Source organism: Pelodiscus sinensis, chromosome 11, assembly GCF_052426305.1.
Source record: "Pelodiscus sinensis isolate ZL-2025 chromosome 11, ASM5242630v1, whole genome shotgun sequence".
In the NCBI taxonomy this organism is placed as follows: Eukaryota; Metazoa; Chordata; order Testudines; family Trionychidae; genus Pelodiscus; species Pelodiscus sinensis.
This window is the reverse complement of record NC_143062.1, coordinates 4,788,650-4,812,235: the sequence shown is the minus strand read 5'-3', so window position 1 is coordinate 4,812,235 and position 23,586 is coordinate 4,788,650. Positions and strand designations below refer to the sequence as shown.

Genomic DNA, 23,586 nt, shown 5'->3' with positions numbered 1-23,586 from the left:
AAATCTGCTAGCCCCAGGCCTCCATAAGAGTTAATCTGGTCCTGATAGAAGATCAAGGAGCTAAGATTCCTGGGACCTAGTCCACCTATCAGCTGCATACGTGTAACCTTCTGGGATTGATGAGGTCCTGTCATTTCAGCTTTGTTTACCAGTGACATGCAGTATATGAACTACTGTAAATCATTTCAATCTATGTGCTTCTGTTTACTCACAAATAAAATTAATAGTTCCAAAGATTCCCACAGCAATGCCATCATTGACTGGTGCAGTCAGTGACTGAGACAGTGTAACTGAATGTTTAGTATATGTGTTGGTGTTGCTGTGAGGGCATAGTTAAGACGAACTAATGGTGCCTGAGGAGCTTCACCAAACAGCCAACTGATTTTGCTGCCCAGAGTCTGTCATTGCTACTGCTGCTTGTGTATAAAGAGTTTAAACAAGATGTTGCTTCCTCTGGCTGGAGTGATCTTGGGCCAGTGTAATTGCCCCAGTTGTTCTTCCCTTTCTCCAGTTTCAGGAGAGTGGCTGCTGCTCAGATAATATGGAGATGGACAAGTTCTGAAGCTTGGATGCACTTCCAGGAAGCTTGAGCTACTATTGCCTGCTCTGTGTTACTTATGATAAACAGAGTACTCAGGCTGTAAGTCAAGTTCAATTCATAATCACAAATTGACTTGAAACAGTTTTAATTCCCTAACATTTAGGAAAAGATTTATTAAAGAAGTAATATCATCAGTTGCAGGTCACTAATATCACCCATGCTTGGAATTTTATATGACTTAACAATAAAGTAATATAAATGAGCAGGAATGGTTCAAATGCAACTTCTAGTTTAGCTTGCTAGTTTAGCATAAACTTATGGATGTTTATTGAGGTAGCAAATTGCCTTAGGATTGCAGGGGAGGTGCTCAGTGAAATAGAACTAACACATTTCCAAACAGATGGAAAAGTGCTTTCCAGGATTAGCTCTCCCCCAACAAAGTCTCCCCTGGCAGAGAGTACCACATCCCCGCAAGTTGACTGAGGTAGGACTGTGGGCTGTGCAGCTGCCTGCACATTACAGCAGCCGCTTTTTGCCTTACCTGTGGGACTTAGCTCCAGCCCCTTTAGAGAGAGCTCCCAAACCGAGAGGCGTTGCAAACTGGCAGGCAAGGGAAACAGCCACTACGCGGGACGGTGAACCACAGCAGGTGCGTGGGTGGCACAAGGTGATAGAACCATGCGGGTCAGGGGGCCGAAAGGGAATTGCACTCCTGCCCCAGACTGCAATGCCCAGGGGAGGCACCTCAGCCCTGCGGGAGATGCGCGGCTGCTGGGGGAAGGAGGCGGAGCGTGGTCCGGGCTCTGTCCAACCTCGTCTCCCCGCCGGTGACGCTCTTTCTGAAAGGGCGGAGGGCCCAGTGTTATGTGCTCTGGCCCCACGAGGGACACGTCTGCGGCCCTGGCAGAGCAGCGAGCCACCTGCTCAGGGGAAGGGCCCAGCCCAGGTCGGTCTGTCCGTCCGGAGCAGCGGGGAGGGCGCTGTGGGCGAGGGCGGGGTTGTGCATTGCGGCTGGAGGCTGACCGGGAGGAGCCCGCCCTGCGGCCGCTCTCAGGCTCGCGCTGTGAGGGCTCTGGCCCGCTGCGCGCTCACCTCAGAGCAGCCTTGGGCGGCGCGGGGGCGGGAAGCAGCCAGCGCCTCCCCTCATTGGGGGCGAGGAGCGCGCGAGCCCGCCCGCCCGCACAGCGCAGCGCCCGGCAGGAGCGGAGCCCGCTGCAGCGCGCTTCCCGCCCGCCCTCTCCTCAGCGCCGCCCGCCGCTGCCCCGGCTCCCGGCCAGATGATGAACTTTCTGCGGCGCAGGCTCTCGGACAGCAGCTTCATCGCCAACCTGCCCAATGGCTACATGACCGACCTGCAGCGGCCGGAGCCCCAGCAGCCGCCGCCTCCCTCTGCCTCCTCGGCGGCTCCTGCCGCCGCCTCCCCGGCCTCGGAGCGCCGGCAGCCGCCGCAGTCGGCGCCACCCCAGCAGCCGCCGCCGCAGCAGCAGCAGTCGGCGGGGAGCAGCTTCTTCAGCTCCCTCTCCAACGCCGTGAAGCAGACGGCAGCCTCGGCCGGCTTGGTGGATGCGGCGTCGGCCGCTTCCTCAGCGGCAGCCAAAAAGTTCAAGCTGCTCCTGGTCATTGATGAGCCGCATACGGACTGGTAGGTGCCCCCCCCCACTGTAAAGAGCCCCCCGCATCTTCCCTTCCCTCATGGGGTACTGGCTGTAAAGCTTTCCCTCCCCCTTCCTCCCCCTGCTTTTAATGGCCAGGTGTGTGGCTCTGGTGCTTGGGGAAAGCCTGTTTACTTCAGTGGCAAGGACTCGCCTTTGGGTGGGGTGGGGGGGGGGGGAGGAGAAGCACCCTGCCTTTCAGGGCTGCTTGTGCAGAACCGCTTGTTCTGATAGTTGCGGGTGATTAGTTTGCACGAGACGATGATTAGGTCTGCAGCTAGTTGCCTCCCTCACAAGCTATTTCATTTCTGCCCCCGCCCCTTGAAAGCAGAGTCAGATTGGTTCGTGTTAGTAGAAAAAATCTGTTGTGATTTATTTTCTAAACCTACAAGTCATCAAGTACCAAGGTGTATAAAAAGGAATTAAGCAATTTTCGAGACATGGACGCCATGGAATTTATTGAACCCACTAGGGAAGAATATACTTTAGTGAGATCAGAAGTTATTTTCATCTTGTATAATCCTGGGAATACTTTAGACAGTCAGTATATATGCCTGATTTGTATGTGGCTGTTGTATGAATATGCAACACAGATTTCTGTGCATGAGTGGACTTGTTTTTATGCAGGTCTTTGTGATTACATGGTGGTGTTTTAAAAATCTTTATGGCTTGTTTATTGATTAATAAGAATGCTGATAGTCATCCTGAACAGCCCAGATCTGTAAAATTACATAATTAGAGTTTGAGTTGACTTTTTAGCTTTTGTTATACCTTGCTAATTTGCATCTAGTTCAGTCAAAATAAAAATATGATTGAGGAGTTGATATGCTGACTTATTATTTCATCTTGTGTGTAACTATTAGCAGTGGTGCAGTTTATAAATCTCTATCGCTAATGCATGCCAGACCACCATACATGAGGATGATGCATGCCATAATGCATCAAGCAGACAGGCCATGTGTTTGTTGATTCTGTTTATTAAGTTTTTGAGCACTGCTTATTCAAAATGCAGGCTAAAATCAATTAAGGCAATTTTTTTATAATATGTAGAAATTCTTAATAAAGTCTAAGTAAATGTTTATTTTTAAACCAACATTTTTATTTACAGTTTGGATCATATTTCAAAACAAAGATGCTTTATGTTTGAAGGGAGGACAAGCCACAAGTAGCTTAATGGCAAAATAGTAAATAAAAATCCTATTGATACAATATGTGAAACAAATTTTAAAAAACAAATGCATTAAGTTTAGAGAAAAAAAACACAAACCAACAACCTAAATCTGAGACAAAAAAATGAATTCTGATGCTTTAAATGGTAGGAAAAATGTGTTGTTTGAGCATGCTGGTTTTCTTCTCCCTATCAGAGCAAATATTTAACCTTTCACACACACAATTCACAGTCTTGTAGTCTGAAGTTATAAATGAGGGATCCTTTTTCTTTTTATTAGGTTTTAAGAAAAAAATATTTTCAAAGTGTACAAATCCCAATTTCAAAAATCAGATAACACTAGATTGCTTGTCTAGTAATCCCTGGTGATTCGTTTCCATTCCTATCAGCATCAGCCTCTGTACTGGTAATGATGAAGTTGTTCAGGTTAATGTAATGACATTTTAATATCAACAGGTTTATAGTGGAATGACAGGTAACTGAATCTGTCCTAACCAAGGCTAGTGCCAATAAACTCTGTTTTGCAAATATATGTTGGGTATGACTGCTTGTGCATCCCTGTTAGAAGATCAGATGTTTCACAAGTTTACACTGTTTTATTGTCTACTTATTTTACTTTGTCTTTCTGATAAACCATGTGAAAACTGTATTTGGTACTATTGGAAAGAACAGTTTTGAGTCAGTTTGGTTGCGGTTTGTTTAAAATTCTATTGGGCCTAGCATCTCCTCTCTCCCCAACCCCAAGAAATAGTCATTTTGTTTAAATGCCTAAATAATTGCCTAAATGTAAATAGGTAGATTTGAAAAGTATATAAGTATTAGTGGCTTTGTACCTTTTAGAATTCTGGAATCCATGCAGATATTTGTTGAACTGCAAAATAATTTGACTAGCAGGAAGAAAAACAGGATATGCATGAGAAATGATAACCTGTATAAATATTTAAAAATCATTTCAACTTGCTCTTGAAATGGATAAATTAATGCAGGCTGTTCTGTTCCATAATCATGACCTGTGAGCTAGACACTGTGTTGTATGATGCAATTGACAAAATGAGATGTATGGAGTGAACTGAAGTCCTGTCAAATGGTACAGGAAAAAGATCATGTTTTGACAGACAAGTAGTTATCTGAGAAATAGATTGAGTTGTTTGAAGTTTATCCTGAATTTTAGGCTTGTATATGAATTCAGATTAGTTTAATATGAGAGAGATGCTTTTAATATGTTGAATTACACTGTCCTCATTTTATAGGTTGAATGTGCACAACTGTATTTGGTTATGGCCTTTATAGAAACCTAGAAATTGCTAGAGTGGATTAGATCTGGGATCAGTCTAGTTGAGTATCCAGTCTCTCTCAATGGACAGAACCAAATGCTGAGAGGAAGGTGTAAGAACCTCTTAAAATGTAAATAGGATTCCTCTCTTCCCTTCCTTACCGCACAGGTCTTACCCTGGTCTCTCTTTCTGCAATATCTTTGAGATGGAGTGACCAGTACTATATACAGCATCCAAATGAGGCACCACTGGATTTATACAAAGGCATTGTAATATTTTCTGAATTATTTTTCCATTCCTTTCCTTTTTATTTTCTTTTTTTAAAACCACACATACATGTTGAGTAGAGATCTTTGTTGAGCTGCTTATACTGATGCGTTGGTCACTTTCCAGTGTTCATGTAACTAATTTAGAATGCTATAAGATATGTGAATGTAACATAGTAAAAAGTATTTTTTTTAAAAGATTATGATTTATAGTTATACAGATGTGTTGAGATTTATGGATGAAATAAGAGCTTATTTATTGAAATAAATGGTGTAAAATCAAAGTGTTTTACAAAGGAAGCTACCAATATTATTATTATTTTTTTTTTAGAAATGGAGGAGACTGAGTTGAAATAACTTGGCCAAGGTCATACGGTTAGTGACAGTCCTGGGAATAAAACCTAGGTATTGGACTGCTAGTCCAATTTCCTAAATATTAGACTACCATATCCTAAGTCATTTATCATGTATTTGCTTCTTTGCATATTTATATTACTTGAGATACTTGGGGAAATAATTTCTTTAGTTTTCTGTATAGACTATACTGCATGCATACTAAAGCTGTTGGCATCAGTGATTGTGTTAAAATATTTTACACTATCTAATCCTGTAGTTCTTTTTTGGACCAAATTTCCATTGAATACAGTGATAGTTTTGCATGAGTGACGATGCATGGATGAAAGGGTACATATTACTTATAAGATCACAGCTTGTGTAGTTTGTTACCAGTATCCTGAAATGTCTAACTATATTCATAGCTTGCCTGCTGGCTTTTATGCATGAAATATATTGTAGGACCCTGAGTGAAAAAAATTGCATTATAAATCTCAGAGGAGTAGAGCAGTGGTAGTTTGTATCTGCAAAAACAATGAGGAGTCCTGTGGAACCTCAAAGACTAACAGCTTTATTTGGGCATAAGCTTTTGTGGGTAAAAACCCACTTCATAAGATGCACGGAATGGAAATCAGAGAGAGGGAGATATATATTTAGCGTGTGTCTGTCTGTGAGTCCATTTGTTTTCCTCCTAAAAGTAAAGAGCAAGGGCCTTCAAATCTGGTATGCAGCTTCCTCTTTTCCTAATTTAAAGCAAGGTAGAGTTTGGTTGTGGCAGGAAAATGGGAAGTCCCTAGAATGGGACTGTTTTTCATAACATGGAAAGGAGGAAGGGGCGGAGAGGAGGGACGTGATACTCATAGTGGCCACTGGGGTGGGGCTGGGGGGGAGCTGCATGTGCTGGCTCCATGGAGCCACCTGCTTCCTATTTGCTGCCTCTATGGGAGGCAGCAACATAGTGGAAGGAGATGGGAGCCAATGCATGCAGGGAGCCAGTTTTTAAGGTGACTCTGAGTGTGCTTGCTCCATGGAGCTGTCTGCCCTCCCTTGCTGCCTCCTACAGAGGTAGCAGTGTGAGCAGGGGCTCCTGCCTGCCTCTCCTTCCCTCCCCCCCCCCCCCCCCGCTCCATGCTTTTGTCTCTGTAGGAGGCAGCAAAGGGGGGGAAGTGGCTTCACTGACCAGACACACACAGAAAGCCAGCTTTTAAGCGGCTTCTGTGAAGCTGCCTGCCCCCCCTTGCCTCCCACAGCCAGAGGCTGTAGTGAGGGTGTTATGTGCCCAGGGGCATAGGCAAAATTTGTGCTCCCCAATCATTTTGCTTACTCCTCCTGATGCATTCAGCAGCAGCACCTCCCCCTCTCGCTCCCCCCAGAGATGGGGGTTTACCTTTCAGCTAACGAGCTGCTCATGCACCCCAGGTGCCTCACGCTCAGAAGTTAGGCTAAGGGAAACAGGTGCCTCACCTGAGTGGCTGTCTCCTGCGCCTTTTGTTCCAGTTCCTGTTCCCAGTGCCAGGGCAGCCTGGGCGGGCTGAGAGGGGACTGAAGCTGCACAGCTTCTCGGGCAGCTTCACTTTTTTCCTTTAGTGCTTTGCAGCTTGTCATTTCCGCCAGGCTCCCAGAGTGAGCCGAGTGCGAAGCTGCAGGGGAGACAGCAGCAGTGCCCCAGTCCCGCTGCGGCTGCCTGGTTAGGCACCCAGCCCCGCACGCCCTCCACTTTCGAAGCAGCCTGGTGGATCTGGGAGTCGCGGGGACAGGAGGCCCGAGGTGATGGAGCCTGCAGCAGCAACAGCCTCCTCCTGGCTGCACCAGCACCATGAACTGAAGCCCGAGAGAGGTGTCGTGGCAGAGTCAGTGAGCAGGAGAGGAGCACGGGGGGTAGCGGGCATTCCCTGCACTTGGGGGCACTAGCGCAGAGCCTGAGCTGAGAGCAGCATGCGGGGCTCTGGGGAAACCTACTCCAGCAAAAAACAACCCCTCCCCACCTCCATACAATATAACTTTTGGCAGCTAAATTGGTGCCCCCCCAGCGTGATGCCTCGGGGCAACTGCTCCCCCACCCCTCCTTGCTACACCATTGCACACAGCAGCAGTAGTGTCGGGAGGGGGCAAGTAGGAGCCGGTGCTGGGGGGTGCAAGCTTAAAAGCCAGCTCCGAATGAGTACTGGCTCCTATGGAGTTGTCTGCCCCCATCCCCGCTGCCTTTGCTTAGAGAGGCAGCAGTGCGGGGGTGAGGAGGGCAGGTGGGAGCCAGTACATGTAGGAAACTGCTTTCAAGCTAGCTCCCCACATGTATCGGCTTTCATGGAGCTGCCTGTCCCCCAAAGAGAATGCAGTCTAAGTATAAGGTAAGAACAGATGGATGTTGACAGAAAGATGAATGAGTAGAAGGAAACAGCAAAACAGTCTCTGTCAGTAGGTGAGCAGTGGTCTCAGCACACCATCTGCATAATAGTTGACAAGCTTTTTGTAGGTATCATGGCAAAGGGGAGTTTTAAGAAAGAGTTTGAAGGAGTACAATGATGTGGCTTTGTGAATATTTATAGGAAACTCCTCCGAACAATGAGGGTCAGCATTAGAGGAAGCACAAAGGCACGTGTTTGAAAATGTAAGAAGTGGGCAGTGGAGACTGGCCTCTTCGCCTGATTGTAGAGAGAGATTTTAGGTGGTGGGAGGTGATCTATGAAGGGCTGTAAAGGGTCCAAGTCAGCGGGAGGCCATGCTGCCCCCCTTTACTATCCAGTTGAACGACAGCGATAGAGATGCAGCCGTGTTAAGTCTGGTCTAGCTGAAACTAAGGACAGAACTATGTAGCACTTTAAAGACTAACAAGATGGTTTATTAGGTGATGAGCTTTCGTGGGCCAGACCCTCTTCGTCAGATCACTATGTGGAAGAAAATGGGCACAACCATATATACCAAGGTGATACAATCAAAAAAATGAACGCATGTGAAATTGACAAATCAAATTTTAGAACAGAGTGGGGGCGAGGGGGGAAGGTTAGTGTCTTTGAGATAATGACATGGGGTGATAATAGGGGAAGTTTCTGTGAGGTAATGACATTAGGGGTGATAATTGGGGAAGCTATCTTTGTAATGGGTGAGGTAATTAGAGTCTTTGTTTAAACCCATACATAAAGTGTCAAATTTAAGCATGAATGACAATTCTGAAGCTTCTCGTTGAAGTCTGGAGTTAAAGTCTCTTTGAAGCAATATGAATGTTTTAAGGTCATTGAGGGAATGGTCAGTCTGGCAGAAATGACAAGCAACAGCTTTCTCTCTGTGAGAGTCTTATGTCTGTTTTGTGTGCATTGATTCTTTGGCAAAGTGTCTGAGAAGTTTGTCCAATGTACATAGCAGATGGACACTTTAGGCACATGATGGCATAAATTATATTTCTGGATGAACAGGAATATGTGTTCTTGATCTTGTAACTGGCATGGTTAGGTCCAATAATGGTGTCAGCGAAGTAAATATGTGGAAAAAGCTGGCAATGGGGTTTGTTGCAAAGGAAAGTTCCAGGGTTGATATTAGTGTGGTATGTCCTGTGGTTCTTGGTAACAATCCTCCTGAGGTTAGGTGGGTGTCTATAGAAGACTATGGGTCTGTCTCCCAGAGTCTCTCGGAGTGTGTTCCGGTATAGGTTGTAGTTTATTGATAATGCGTTGGACGGGTTTAAGTTAGGGGCTATAGGTGATGACAAGTGGTGTTCTATTGTTGGGTCTGTCTTGAAGTAGATGGTTTCTGGGTATTCGTCTGGCTCTTTCAATTTGTTTTTTTTTATTTCTCCAGGTGGGTAATTGAGTTTTAAAAACACTTGGTAGAGATCATGAAGTTTCTAGTCTCTGTCAGTGGGATTAGAGCAGATGCGATTGTATCTAAGGGCTTGGCTATAGACGATGGATCATATGGTGTGTCCTAGATGGGAGCTGGAGGCATGTAGGTAACTGTAGAAGTCAGTGGGTTTTCTGTGGAGAGTGGCGTCTAATTTACCATTGGTGATTTGTACTGTGATATCCAGGAAATGGATCTGTTGTGTAGAATGGTCCAGGCTGAGATTGATGGTGGGGTGTAGGTTGTTCTACATGAGAGATCCATTTCCTAGATACCACAGTCACTGAGTTGGCTGGGATCTGCGCCGTAATGCACCAACTAGGTCTGTGGGTCAGCAGGGATCCGAGCTGCAATGCGCTGCCCACCCGACCTCCATCTCCTCAGCCGCCCCAGGGTCAGCTGTCCCTGGGCTGCTTCCCAGTTCCCCCTAGGGGCTTACCAGACTCAGGCACTGCTCCTTGGGGTCAGCTTGGGATGGAGGTGCTGGCAAGATGTCTGTGGGTTCTGGCTCAGGCAGGAGCCCAGGTGGACCGGCCTAGTCATCAGGACCCAATGGGGGTCCCAGAGGTCTCGGCATCTCTTAAGCCATGGTAATAGTCTCAGCAGCCCAGGCCAGGCATTGGGGACTGGCAGGGGTCGTGGTAGCCCAACCCAGTGCTCCCATTGGGTGTGGTGTGGCGGGAGCTGGGACCAAACATCTGGCCTGTTTAGCTTCCAGGCTCTGACTGAGCTCCCGGCTCTTATACTCCTAGTCCTGCCCTCCAGCTTCCCGTGGACAGGACTAGGGGAGGAGGGACCTGCCCACCAAGGGGTCTTCAAGGGCCCTTCCTCTTCTGGGTCAGAGGGAGGCCATGTTGCTGTCCCCGGCTCATTACAAGGGCTTTGAAAATGAAGACAAAGAGCCTTATAGATAGGTGTGATAGAAAACGGGGACCCAGTGGAGGGATGAAAAATGACAGGTTAGAAACCTTTTTTTTTTTTTTTTTTTTTTTTTGCAGCAACATTCTGAATGATTATGAGTGGGGCAAGACTGCATTTGCCAAGGCTGTAGAAAAGGATGTTGGAGTAACAGATATGTGAAATGAGAGCTGGAATGTGAGTTCTAGTTATGTGGCTTGGTATCCCAGATAGGTATGTTAAAGTGTGTTTATTTGTGTAAATGTGTTCCCAGCAGCTTGCTCAGCACCAGTGGTGGCTCATTGACTGTTTTGCTCTGGAGCCTGAAATTGCTGTTGGTGAGCCTGGCGGTGAAGCTGGGAGCAAGTTTTCTTATTTTGTTTTTGGAAACTTTGTTAATTTTAAAAGTAGGCCCTCACAAGGGCAGTAATTGGAAGAATGACTGTATGGAGTTTAATAAGCCCTGCAGGAGAGGAAAACCAAAGTAGGGCATTACAGAGGCATTAAATGATAATACTTCAGGAAGAAGAGCATGATTGACTCTTCTGACGTTGAGAATCCAGTTTTGGTTCTGAGAGGTGCTAGAACAGTTGTGGGCAACCTGCAGCCCGTTGGGATTCTATATGTAGCCTACAAGACATTTTGTTATCATTGCCCATGTGCAAGGTTGCCAGATTCTGCTGGTTTTTGTCCATGCAGTTTTTTTCTTACTGCTATTTGCTGCTCCACACAGCTGCCTCTTCTATCCTGGGGATCCAGCTGTGGGTGTGTGTAACTGCATAACTGTTGAATTTTTCAGCAGTCACATGTTACACAATTACCCACATTTTAACATCCCTAGTCTGGGGAGACCATGACAATCTGGCAGCCCAATGAAATCGAGGGCCACTCATGTGACCTGCTCATTAGCCTACGTTGCTCATAACCGTGCTAGAAAGAAGAAAGTCAGTTGTTTTCTTGACTTCAGCCGAACTATACCCTTGAGTAAATGTGATAGGGTGTTCTTGGCTCCTGCCTCTGCTTTGGCGCATAAACTTCTCTTGTGCTGGTCAAACACCTCTATTTTAATGTGGGTTCCCCCCACTATATACTATAGTACAGAATACTAAATTCAGCTCTATGCCAATAGTTCTAGGAAGCTCTAAGCTTCTGTAACAAACAGGGACGAGAAATCTCCCTCCTTCCTCTGTCACCTGCTTTCCCCTTTTCTATTTCATTCCTTCCTGTATCTCTCTGTAGCCCCTACCTACTACCCTAATTAGCCTCCCTGTTCTCCTCCACCCATGAATTAGGCACAGCTCTAATCAGCTCTGTTCTGCATTATCTGATTGGATCTGCCATGATCAGAGTGCTGGCTCAGTCACAGTAAGCCTTAGGGAAACAAGGTGGGAGAAGTAATATCTTTTATTAGATGGTCCACCTGCCTTGTCTGTCTAATATCCTGGGACTGACATGGCTATAATTACACTGCCTTCATGAGTTAGTCTTGGCACAATTAGTCCCTTAATCTTTTCAGTATCTGCAATAGATTAAGAATTTTAAAAGATTGCATTTGACTCTAATCCAGGGGTGGGCAATGATTTTGATGGGTGGCACTCCAAGAATTTGGAAAGTGGTCCAAGGTCGTATTCTTCCATATTAATGGAGGAGGTGCAGGGTCTGGGGGGGGGGGGGGGAGGGAGAAGGGAGCTTGCAGTAAGGAATTGGGGTGCAGTGGAAAGTGGTCAACGGCTGTATTCTTCCATATTAATGGAAGAGCTGTGGGATCTGGGTGGAGGTGCAGAAGAGAGCTTTCAGTAAGGGATTCAGGTGTGGGGCCTGGGAGGGAATTTGGGTGAAGGAGGCAGTTGTGACTTGGGTTAGGGGACTAGGGGTGCAGGGTTCTGGGTTGTGACTTGGGGAAGGGGGCTAAGGTGTGGGAGTGGGGTGGAGGAGTTTGGGCTCTGACCTATGGCAGCAGGGAATTGTGATTCGGGGGAGGGGACTGAGGTGCAGGATCTGGGAGGGGATATGGGTGCAGGAGGGGGGACAGAGGGTTTGAGTTATGACCTGGGGCAGGGGATTGAGGTGCAGGATCTGGGAGCGGATATGGGGACAGGAGAGGGGCAGAGGGTTTGGGTTATGTGAGGTTGGGGGGCAAAGGGTTGGGGTACCAGAGGCAGGTTCTGGCTGGGAAAGTTACTTGCTTGACTCCCAACCAGCAACCTTCCCAAGCAGACTCCCTGCCTGCCCTGCCCCGCCCCCCCACTGCAGTGGTTTCAAGGGCTATGTGGTTTCTGAACTGCTAGGAGCCTGAGGGAAGAGTGCTTCCCAAGCTGATTGTTAACAGGTAGCTTCTATTGCCTAGAAACCAGCCAATGGGTTTGTGCAGAGGGCAGAAGCAGCACACAAACCCTTTCCTCCCTGCAACAGTTGCTTTTATTAACAGTGTGCATGGGCAGGCAGAGAGTTCATGGGCCAGATCTGGCAGCTTTGAAAGGTATTTTGCCCAGGCCTTCTCTAATCTGTATCTTCAAGAACTGCAATATTCTTTGCACCCAATATGAAATTCTAAGTCACATGTTAACACCTTCTGAAAGAGGGTTCAGTTATATGGACTTCCTTACCAATGCATGGGTTGGGGAGGGGCTCAGAGTTCTGCGAAACTTGTTGAAAAGTAAATAGGACAGAAAAGGAGAAGATACTCACTGAAAAGATATTTTATAGGAAGGTGTATAGCATTAAGATCCAGCATGTGGATAAAACTACCTGTACTGATTTTGGAAATAAATGTAAAGAAACAGTTTCTAACCATCAGCCTATATTTTGAAATCAGAGCAGAAGGAAATAATTGCAGTTATTTCAATCTTCACACATGAGGTTTTCTATGAATATAAATCTACTGTGCTGACAGTGACAGACTTTCCCATCTCAAAGATCACAAGTGAGGAGGGTTAGATTTAACTAATCAGTCTATAGATGGACCACACTTTCCCTGTACCTTGTTAATGTCTGATTAGAATGAGAGTGTGCTTGCTTTTGCAAGGTATATGCTGTAGTATTTCTCTTAGGCTAAGTCTACACTGCGGGTGTTTTGCAGAAGAGGAAATGCAAATGGAGTGCTCATTTGCATATCTCATGCTTCATTAGCATATCTTCTTCCGATCCTTTTTGTGGAAGAGGTTTTTGTGATTAAAAAGCCCTGTGTAGACGGGGCCATTTGTTGGAAAAAAACCCATTTGCACAAGAACCTGTAAACCTCATTTTTTGCGCAAAAGGTTTTTTTTTTTTTTTTTTTTTTTTTGGACAAATGGCCCCATCTATCCAGAGCTTTTTTTTTCAAAAACCTCTTCCGAAAAAAGGATCAGAAGAAGATATATAAATAAGAGTGAGATATGCAAATGAGTGCTCCATTTGCATTTCCTCTTCCGCAAAACACCCGCAGTGTAGATGTAGCCTTAAAGTTTTATTACTGCTAATAGTCTATTCCTGTTGCATATGAGCCTGATAAGAACTTTCATTTGTACATTTACAGCATGGGTAAGAGGATCAATCTTGGAGAGTTGTCTGAATTCAAATGCTTTGGCACAACTATTCATCATGAACAGCTGTCTATTAGTTTGAGAAAAGTCCCTTGGAATGACATTCCTAATATAGTGCAGTGGTGCAATGGGGTTTATGAAACCTGATGCTAGGCCAGAGTGGGGTTCAAAGAATTAAATCAGGCTTGCTCCACATCATCTGCTGCAATTCTCAAACCTACACAGGGATCCTCCAGCTGCAATCAAAACAAGGAAATGAAAGGGAAGAAGCAGGCATAGCAGAGGCTGCCACAAATGGAGAAAATGTCTCTGCACAGGCTGGAAGTAATCTTCAGTCAGGCACCTAAACATAAAGCAACGTGGGGTGACTGGAAGAAGGAAGGGGTTTACTCCAAATTAGGGATGTTAATGGGTGATGCTTACTGGTAACTGGTAGTGATGTGTAAAAGGGAAGTCAAATCCCCCGGAGCCATTGATTCCCCTATGAGGGGCACGTACAATATACATACATTGCTAATGCTTAGATATATTTGCTATTTGTATAGGAGTAAGACATGACAAAGGTCAAGGCCTGTCACAGGTAATAACTTATAATAAGGAGACGAGGGGAAGTGAAACCAGTCTTCTGTTAAGTAGAGATATGGATAGATTCCACATCCTTTAAACTTGTGACCGGCTCAAGCAGGAAAGGAAAAAGGGAGGTATGGCTCGCCCATTGTTCAGCAAAAGTGAATGAATGTAACACAGCTGTAACCGCAAAGTCAGCAAGTAGGCACTGTATTTAACCTCATTTGGAAAATTAACCTGACCTATAGGAATGCTAAATGTCAAAGATGAAGTAACCTATCATGTTAAGGCACTTAAACCAGGAAGGATGTGAACCCTATAAGAACCCCTGCCTATGAGATGTTGGGGGTCGGCTCTGCTTTGAACATTGAGTTCCTTAGCCGTACCTTGGTTGCAACCAATAAACTTGAGTTGGACCCAGCCTGAAAGTGTGACTCTCTTCTTGGGGTAAATCAGACTAGCCTCCAAGGGGACGAAACTTGCAATTTATGCAACAGTAGCTCAGGCTCTAACCTGGCTGCTCTGCGGGCAGAGGACCACTCGTGTTACCATCCTTGCCTTTCTGCAGCTGTCAGTTCTCATCCCTTCCATATTACCTTATCTCTTGGCTTGTTTTCTGTTCTCCAGTCACTGTCTCCTGTCTTACTCTTCTCACTATATCTCCCTGTTTATCTCCCACATTTTTTCTTGGGCCTATTTTTCTTCATATTTTGTCCATTGTCCTCTCTAATCTTATCTCACTTGTCTTCTCAGTTTTTCATCAAATCTCACTCTGCATCCAAGTCTGTAACTGCCTTCAATACCATCAACCCATCTTTTCTTAATCATGTACCTAAATGACTCCCTCTTTTCCTTTCATCTTTCCTTTCATCTGCACTTCAAGTACATCTTTATATATTTGCCCTCAATTTGATACATTCTCTGCTCTCCATAGACTCATTGTGTTGTAATTAGTGATGCTGGGGGTGTAACATCCCCTGGGTTGAAGTTGGTTCCATCACTTGCAGGATTTAGTCTTGTTCAGTGGTTTTTGGCACCTCATACCCTCAACTATACAGATTTTTCCAGTGACATTGCCCAGGTTTCTTAATCAGCTATTTTTCTTCCCTTTATAGATTCTCAATCAAATCTCCATCCTCAACTTCCAGTTTCCCCAAAGCTCTCCCCAGTCAAGTCTTGGAAGGCTTATTTGTTGTTGCTTGGTTTGGAGAAAGTATTTTCGAGGAGGTTCAACTGGATTGAAAGATTTATGGGGAAATGAAATGAGGCAAGAGTGTCCCTTAAAAAGGATGTGAGCTTTTTATTGTGTCCTTTAGGTATAGTTTAGAGCTCAGTCTTTTAAAATAAGTCATGTCTCACTCTGAAGTGCTTTGCTACGTGTCATCTACAAAGAATGAATCTTTAGAAAAGGGGTTTTCGCTCCTCAGATAAAGTTAGATTTATTTTGTTTTAAAACCTTTGTGGATTTTTTCCTCTTAACATTTTTTTTTCAAATTCTAAGTATGATCTCAGAATTCTGTAGCTGATTTTATTCATCTGTTAGCTCTTATAAAAGAAAAACATACCATATACATCTGTTCAGCCAAGTCACCCAACCCAAGTGTTACAGAATGCAAAAAAAGAGATTTTATCATAGTTAATACGAGCTGATATTCTGAATTTTCATGAACAGGTGCTTATTGCACACAGTATTATTGGTTTAGAAGCCATAATGACATCAAAATGAAAAAAGTAATAGAACATAATTTTAAAAGTCGACACAGGAAAGCAATTATGGGAAATTCTATTTCATTGTCTTTGTCCAAGCAAGCCAGTATCAGGAAAGTGGTATGTTGCTAGTTGTTTTACAAGGATGAAGACTCTCACTGTGAAACATGTTAAATAAAACAAGGCCTAAAACAGATCATTGAGCAGCTGTGCTGCTTTTGGGGCCTGAAAAATATCCATCACATGCACCTAGATTGAGTTGAAGAAAAATAAGTCCTAAATAATACCAGACCCGCATTCAAGAACAATGGTGAAAACTTGACCCCATTGAAATAGCCTATTGATTACAATGAGGTTAGGAGTTTACCTATTAATATAAATGCTAGTTATGTGTATAAACTGAAAGATCAAACTTTTGAATGGGTTTGTTTAGTTGTGTGTATAGAATACAAGATCAGAAGAGAGCAATTTTTTCTTTTAGTTTCAATTTTGATACCATACTGAAGTGATAGAATTACAAAGAACCTCCCTTTCTGAGATGTTTATAACTCTGAGGTTCTACTGCAGGTCATTTTCAAGCATCCAGAGAGGCTAAGGGAAGTATAGTGATATAAGAGGCAGCCTAAAGAGGCTACCTCTGACCAGGTGCAAAGTAATTTGAAGTCCTTTCGGAATGCAGAGACTTCCAACCCAGATATTCATAGTTTTTCAGAAATAAAGTACTAAAATGTTTGATTCAAAAGACACAAAATCTCAAATCTAAACACGCTATTTCTGTGTTTCATATAAATCTGGTCATCCTCTTGGATGCTGAAGACTATCACCCTATAATAAGGGTGACTATTGTTACAAATCCATTATCTGTATATATGCAAATACTTAATAGGTAAGGAGCAGTGCTAAATAGTTTAAATAGTTAATTGATAAAATACCAGTAGATGGTGCTCAAGAATGTTGAATTTAGATCATGAGTATTTAAAAACCAATAGAAATGTTGTGTACTGCAGCTGGTATCTTTTTTATATCCGCTCTAAAAGATAAATGTTTGTTTGATCTTTGTTCTTTTTTCAACTGCTTCTATCTGGAACTGCCTTCTTCATTTCCTATTTAAAATATATTTTTGCACTTCTTGAAGATTGTGCCTTCCACCTGTATTGTCCATGCCTGATTGGTTGATCCTGTGAGACTTCCATCTGTGGATCACTCAATGGTCACAATGTTATTCTGAATATGTAGGGCTTCAGTGTTCGTGTTGCATCACGTACGCTAAAGTGTTAAATAATTGTATTAAATAATGTTAGAAAGATACATATTTCATTGTTTATATTTTAGCTAATAGCAATCTTTTGACAGACTTCTTAAAAGCAATTCTTTCTTCTCTGCTTTTTACTGGGATTTTTTGTAAGTGTCTCAGCTCTTTCTTCTAGGATATCAATACAGATCTTTGATTTAGCATTCTAGTAGCTATTTAAAAAAATAAACTTATATTGGAACATCACTGTCAATTACATTTACAGATTGTGCTTTTTGTAGAATGCTTTACAGACACCTTTATTTAAAAACCTGACACTAAAAAAGTAGTTCAAATAAAAATAAAGTGAAAAGTGTCTGATTTTCAACTGGGGAAAAAAAAAGCCAAATAATTTCTTAACTCTAGAGGCATAAACTGAGAGTGAGTTGGCATTAGTGCAAACTTGTAAATAAAAACGATGAACTGCAAAAAATCTTTAGTGTCAATGCTACATAATCATGATATTTAAATCTTCAAGAGGCATTTGTTTTTACTTCTCAAAGTGAAGAAAGAAATCATATAGTACTAAGAAATGTAGTGAAGATGTGTCAAAAGGTAAATTAGACACAATTTGAATAGTAATAGAAGAAAAAATTGACACAAAAAAATGGACACAGCATGATTACTGCATGCAGTCCTGGTTACCTCATCTCAAGAAAGATGTGTTAGAATTGGGGAAAGTTAAATGAAGAGTAACAAAAATGATGTGGGGGCATGGAACAGCTTCCATATGAGGAGATATTGAAAATGTTAGGACTGCTTAGCCTCGAAAAAGAGATCACTGATGGGTACAGGATAGAGGTCTAGAAAATTATGCATGATAATAAGGATATGTTTCTTACCACTTCACAGAACACAAGAACAAAGTGTTACCCAATGAAGTTAATAGACTGCAGGTTTAAAACAAAAATAGGGAAGTACTTCTTTGCACAACACACAGTCAACATGTGGAATTCTTTGCTAGAGAACGTGATAGCCAAAAGCATAACTGGGCTCAAAAAAGAATCAAACCAGTTCATGGAGGATAGAACCATCAATATCTACCAGTCAGCATGGTCTGGGATGCCCTCTCTCCTTCTTTCCCCCCCTCCCATGCTCCAGGTGTCCCTAAACTTCTGATTGTCAGAAATTGGGATTGGCTGACAGGAAAAAGGATCACTTGAAAGTGTTGTATTATTGGCCTGTGGCAGAAGAAATTAATATGTCAGAAGATGGTATTGAACAAGATGGACCATTGGTCTGACCCAGTATGGACATTTGTGTGTTCTTATATACCGGTTTTCTTTTATACTACCCATGCTGTGTGATTGCATGACTTTCAAGTGTTTTGAGAGTTTTATTTTGGAACACCTTTACTATTCCAGAAGGGTTTTCTGTGATTTTAGTTTTGTCTGGAGTGTTTTTAATCAGAAAAAGTATTTTGAAATCTTTTTCTGTCCCTTGAGTAAATTTATGTTCATTGCCATTTTTGGGCACAACCTAGTTGTTTAGGTTCACAACTGCAATGTAGTAAATATTCACTAATCATAGAGATGCCTAGCAGTCATAACAGAACGAATTTATATATATAATTATTTTCAAACTCAGCAACAAGCAATGTTTTGTTTTTGTTAGAATTGTGAAGTTTTGTTTAAATGGCCTTTAATACTTTCTGGATTTCTTAACAGCTGATTATTAGGAATGCTAGTAAGTATATATTAAATTGACGGATGACTTGCCACAGCTGGTGGTCTCACTTAAACTCTAATTTATCCTTCTTGTTTAGAATATCTCATAAAGAAAAACACTGACCTATTGCTACAAGATGACAGAGGAAAGAATGCTTACTACACTTTGTTTCCGAGACGCTGTAATTTCTTTGATGGTGATATTTAAAATATCAGCAAACTTTTCATATTGGTGAAGTTTCTGTGTTTGCATTGGTTAACCTTGTGTCATATATGTCACTGAAATGCATGGTTTGCTGCCTACACTTGAATACATTTGTGAATATTTTTTCTTAAATCTCCTTCATATATAGTAGGAACAGTTTGATATCAGTGTCGTACACTTCTATGGACAATGCTGATAAAGCAAGTGCATTAACAAACCATATTTAATATTATTTTTATTTAGAGATTGCTTTACAAACTTTATGCATAAAGTAGGCAAATTAGAAGAAAAATTGATAAACAGTGAATTACAAGGCTATCATGAACATATGAAGCAGTTTTTACGGTGCAGTAAACAATACTAAAAATTAAGTGGGTTAAAATTTCATTTTGCGACTGAGATGTGGATTTATCAAGTGTAGTGGAGCTTGTATAAACAGAATAACTGAAGTGCCTATATGTCCTGGGTTTTCATAGAACATCTTGGTCTCCCAGGAATTTCTTCCAGGTCACCATGTTATTCTACCAGTCAAAACTTTGAGTTTTAAATTCAGTGCAAAATATTTATTCAAGATATTGTTGTATGAAGTGGAATTTACATTGTGCTTAGCATTAGCAAACAGTCCAGTGGAATCAGTATTCAATGGAAAGAACAGTGTTTGCAGTGAAATTTGAAGTTGAGGGAGTGTAAACTGTATAATACAATTATATTGCCCAAGGAGAGTGATGACAACACTAGTTGTTTCACAGTTCTTTGTGAAATAGCATTCTTTTGAACACTATGTTACTTGGATATAAAATCCTTCACTCTGAAAAATAGTCATGTCTCTGAAGCAGAAACTTGCAGTTACATCCCCAGAACACCATTTGGTGGAAAGTATATGTTTGTCTTGAGTCTTTAACATACCTAAAAAGTGTCATAAAATGTCAGTTTTTTAAAAATTTGTTTTAAGAGTCCAAAAATAACAGAGCAGAAAGCTCCTCTTTTTTTCAGGAAAGCCTCAACTCCATTTTTTGGTAATAGGAAGAAAGAATACATTTTGGGCTTTTTTTTAATTGACATCTGGTGCTGGGTCATCTAGGTTTCATGTTTCAAGTTTTTTCTTGGCAAGCATGAGGATTGGATTTTTTTTTTTTTAAATTAGTGCTGCTATCTCAGGTATTAAGTTGATTCAGCAGTTGAAACAACCAATAATACTAAGTATCTGAAGTAGGGATAAAATTCAGAAGTTGGCAACATTGACTAGGTTTTTAGTGCTTTATTCATAGATGTACTATGTACAGAGCCTTCAAAGGGATAACAAGCATGTATTTTTCAGTTTTCAAGCTTAAATGAATCACTGGTAATATAGATATTAGTGATAATTAGTAAATCACGGAATACATATTGAATGGTGCAAATTATCTCCATGAAGTTCTGGCTTTCTATAAATAGCTATAAATTGAGTTATATACATATATTCCTCAAAATACCTGAAGGTGATTTAGATATGTAGGAATACTCAAAGTATTCTGATTAGGTTTCTAATCTCTTTTTGGATTTAAGTTTCATTAATATTTCTTTGAATGAAAATTTTTATTTTAAGTTTCAATCCAAAGCAGTATTTTAGATATGAAACACTTATTGTAGGGATTTTACAGTAAAAATATAAACCTTTTCTGAATGGTCTTTTGTAATTAAGGAATGAGCTAGGTGCATTTTAAAACAAGTACATTGAACCCTAATTGTATTTAGTCCTTTTAACACTTTATCTTCTGTCACATATGTCACTGTAACATAAACATGATATAAACTGTCATACATATCTAAGGAACATGATGCTCATTGCCCCCAAACAAATGGGAAGAAAGAGAAAATACAAGGGATATGGATTAGGGGTTTGGAACTGATCCCATATGAAGAGAGATTAAAAAGACTTGGATTTTTCAGTTTAGAGAAGAAGAGACTAAGGAAGGATATCATAGAGGTCTATAAAATCATGACTGGTGTGGAAAAAGTGAATAAGGAAAAGTTTATTTATTTATTTATTTATTTATTTATTTTATTCCCACATGTGATGGGTTTAGTTCTGGGTGTGAGCACGCAACCCCCATCTCGGGGTCACGGCCCAGTGAGCCCGCCATCTTACTGTTATAATTTCAATAGTTAAATGGGTGCGAGCCCTGCGTCCCTGGTTCCCCACCCGCGGCACCTTGGTCCTTCCCCACGGTTCTCGGGGTGGAAGTTTCTCCCGTTTCACACCTGTTCGACCTTCTCCCGCATTGGGTGCAGCATGGAGGGATACAGGGGTGGCTAGGGGGACCTGGGCCCACCCTCTCCACCGGGTCCCAGCCTGGGGCCCTAAGGGTTTGGGTCTCAACTCTTACCCGGCTGATGGGGTCCCACCCCATAACGCATCAGCCCACAAGTGCCAGAACGGCCCTGCCCTGGGCTGCTTCCTAGCCTCCCTTGGGTTCATGGGTTTAGGTCCCGAGCTGTCGGCCTTTATCTCTTTGGTGGAGGTAAGCAGGGGGCCTCCTTGCGGCGCTCCCGGAGTCTCTGCTTCACGTCTCCACCGGGGGGGAAGGAACCACCTTCCTGGCATCCTCCCCCTTGCTCCGGCGCGGTGGCGGCTTTTAAACCTCCCGCCAGAGGTTATGTCGTCCCCCTTGTCCCCGCCTCCGGTGTTGCCGGCATCCCTATGTTGGGATGCAGGAGGCGGGGTTGCGTTCTGGCGTCCCCTGCTGGGGGTGCGCACGTCCGGCTCGCCCCGCTGGCTGGCCCTATTCACCACGGCTGCGGGACTCTGCTCCCCGCGGTGCTCGGCGGACGTGGCGTCCCGGATGCATGCTGATGGGGCAGCCCCTGCCGGGCTTCCTGTCAGGGCTGGGGCCGGAGCCGCTGCCCGCCCCGTTCCAGTGCGGGCCGCAGCTGGCCCGTCACACCATAATATAAGAACAAGGGATCACCAAATGAAATCAATAGGCAGAAGGTTTAAAACAAACAAAAGGAAGTTTTTCTTCACTCAGCGTACAGTCAACCTGTGGAACTCCTTGCTAGAGGATGTTGTGAAGACTAAGACTTTAACAGGGGTTCAACAAAGAGCTAGATAGATTCATGGAGGTTAGGTCCATCAATGGCTATTAGCCAGGATGAGTAGGAATCATGTCCCTAGCCTCTGTTTGTCTGGAAATGGATGATAGGAGAGGGATCAGGTGATGGTTACCTATTGTGTTCCCTCCCTCTGAGGTATCTGGTATAGGCCACTGTCGGCAGACGGGATACTGGGCTAGATGGACTTTTGGTCTGACCCAGTATGGCTATTCATATGTTTAATTAGGTAGTACATTTATTAAGGTAACTCGTTTAAAACACTTCAGCATTAATTTGTACAGTGCAGGTCATGATTCCTTCTTTAGTAATTTCCATGTTGTAGAAGGCTGCTATCAGTCCCCTATCACTATTCTGTGTGTTCCCAGCCTCTTGCTTCATCTTTACCATATGGGATTAAGAAACTGTGGAAAGGGGGCTGTCTCCAGACCTTACGAGTGCAAGCCCAATTCCTCAGCCTTCCCCTTAATCCACATCCAATTCTGATTAATCAGGGAACCAGAACCCCCGTGGAACAAATACCTGTGCTAAACAGCTGTCATCTGCTAAATTGTAGCAACTTGAACTCTACCTCATGACTTAGCCAATCAGATCCCTGACTTCACAGGACCACAGGAGGCCACTAAGACCAGCCCCCCGCTCAAGGCAGGACCAACCCCAACCAAATCAGCCCCACCAAGCCGAGACCCAAAAACTTCTAGGGATGGAACCTCCTCCCCAGGCAACCCACTCCAGTGCCCTCCCACCCTCCCAAGGAAATAGCCCCTCCTAACATCCAACCCAGACATCCCCCACTGCAACCCGAGACCACCACTCCCTATTAAACTATTGCAATACCTACAGAAGAAAAAAAACCCAACCCCATCAGTCTTACACTTATCTCCTAGGGTGGGAACTGGTAAATTAGGCATGAGAATTGGGATCAGGGTAGAAGAGGGTGCATCAGTGCCATTGACTTACCTAAGCATCATCCATCTGTCCAGCAGCTCAGATGACGCCTTTCTCCTTTCCCCACATCCCCTCCCAAAAATAAGCCTGAGCCATTAATCTCTTTTTCCTAATTGTCTAGTTCAGGGCTACTCAACTTTGGAAGCTCCAGGGGCCGCAATGATACTAACAGCACATGCTGAGGGCCGCAACATAAGCGTGGTTTCATATACATGCAAATATATATGCAAATAGCTTCTTTCACACTAACGGGCATGAATACAAAGCACTTCCCACAATGCTCCCGGCACCTCCTCCCTGAGGGCTAGAAATGCTAACACTCTGTACCTGTCTGTTCCAGCTGGCCCATCTGCTTGCGTCTTTCATTGCTCACCCCACCTGGGAGAGGCCTCGCTGTTGCAAAGTGTGTTTCCAGTGGAGGCTATATTCAAAGGATCGTACCTGCAGGCCGCATGTTGAGCCCCGTGTAAACTCAAACTGCATCGTGGGCTATAAACAAACCGGTCGCAGGCCACATGCAGCCCATGGGTCACATGTTGAGTAGCCCTGGTCTAGAGAAAAGTTCCCTTGCTAGTCCTGCAAACTTCACAATCTCAATGCATTGTCTTTTGCAGTATAACAGTCA

At 43.4% G+C, this 23,586-nt stretch overlaps 1 protein-coding gene across 1 annotated transcript in view; it reads left to right on the top strand.

Annotated features, from left to right (window-relative positions):
* Positions 1-1,095: 1,095 nt before the first annotated feature.
* The window catches only part of SYN2 (synapsin II), a 260,118-nt gene continuing 237,627 nt past the window's right edge, over positions 1,096-23,586 (top strand). The window contains exon 1 of the mRNA XM_075939636.2: positions 1,096-2,183. Within this exon, the coding sequence (XP_075795751.1) occupies positions 1,819-2,183 (365 nt within the window). The 5' untranslated portion in view covers positions 1,096-1,818. The remainder of the gene's footprint in view (positions 2,184-23,586) is intronic.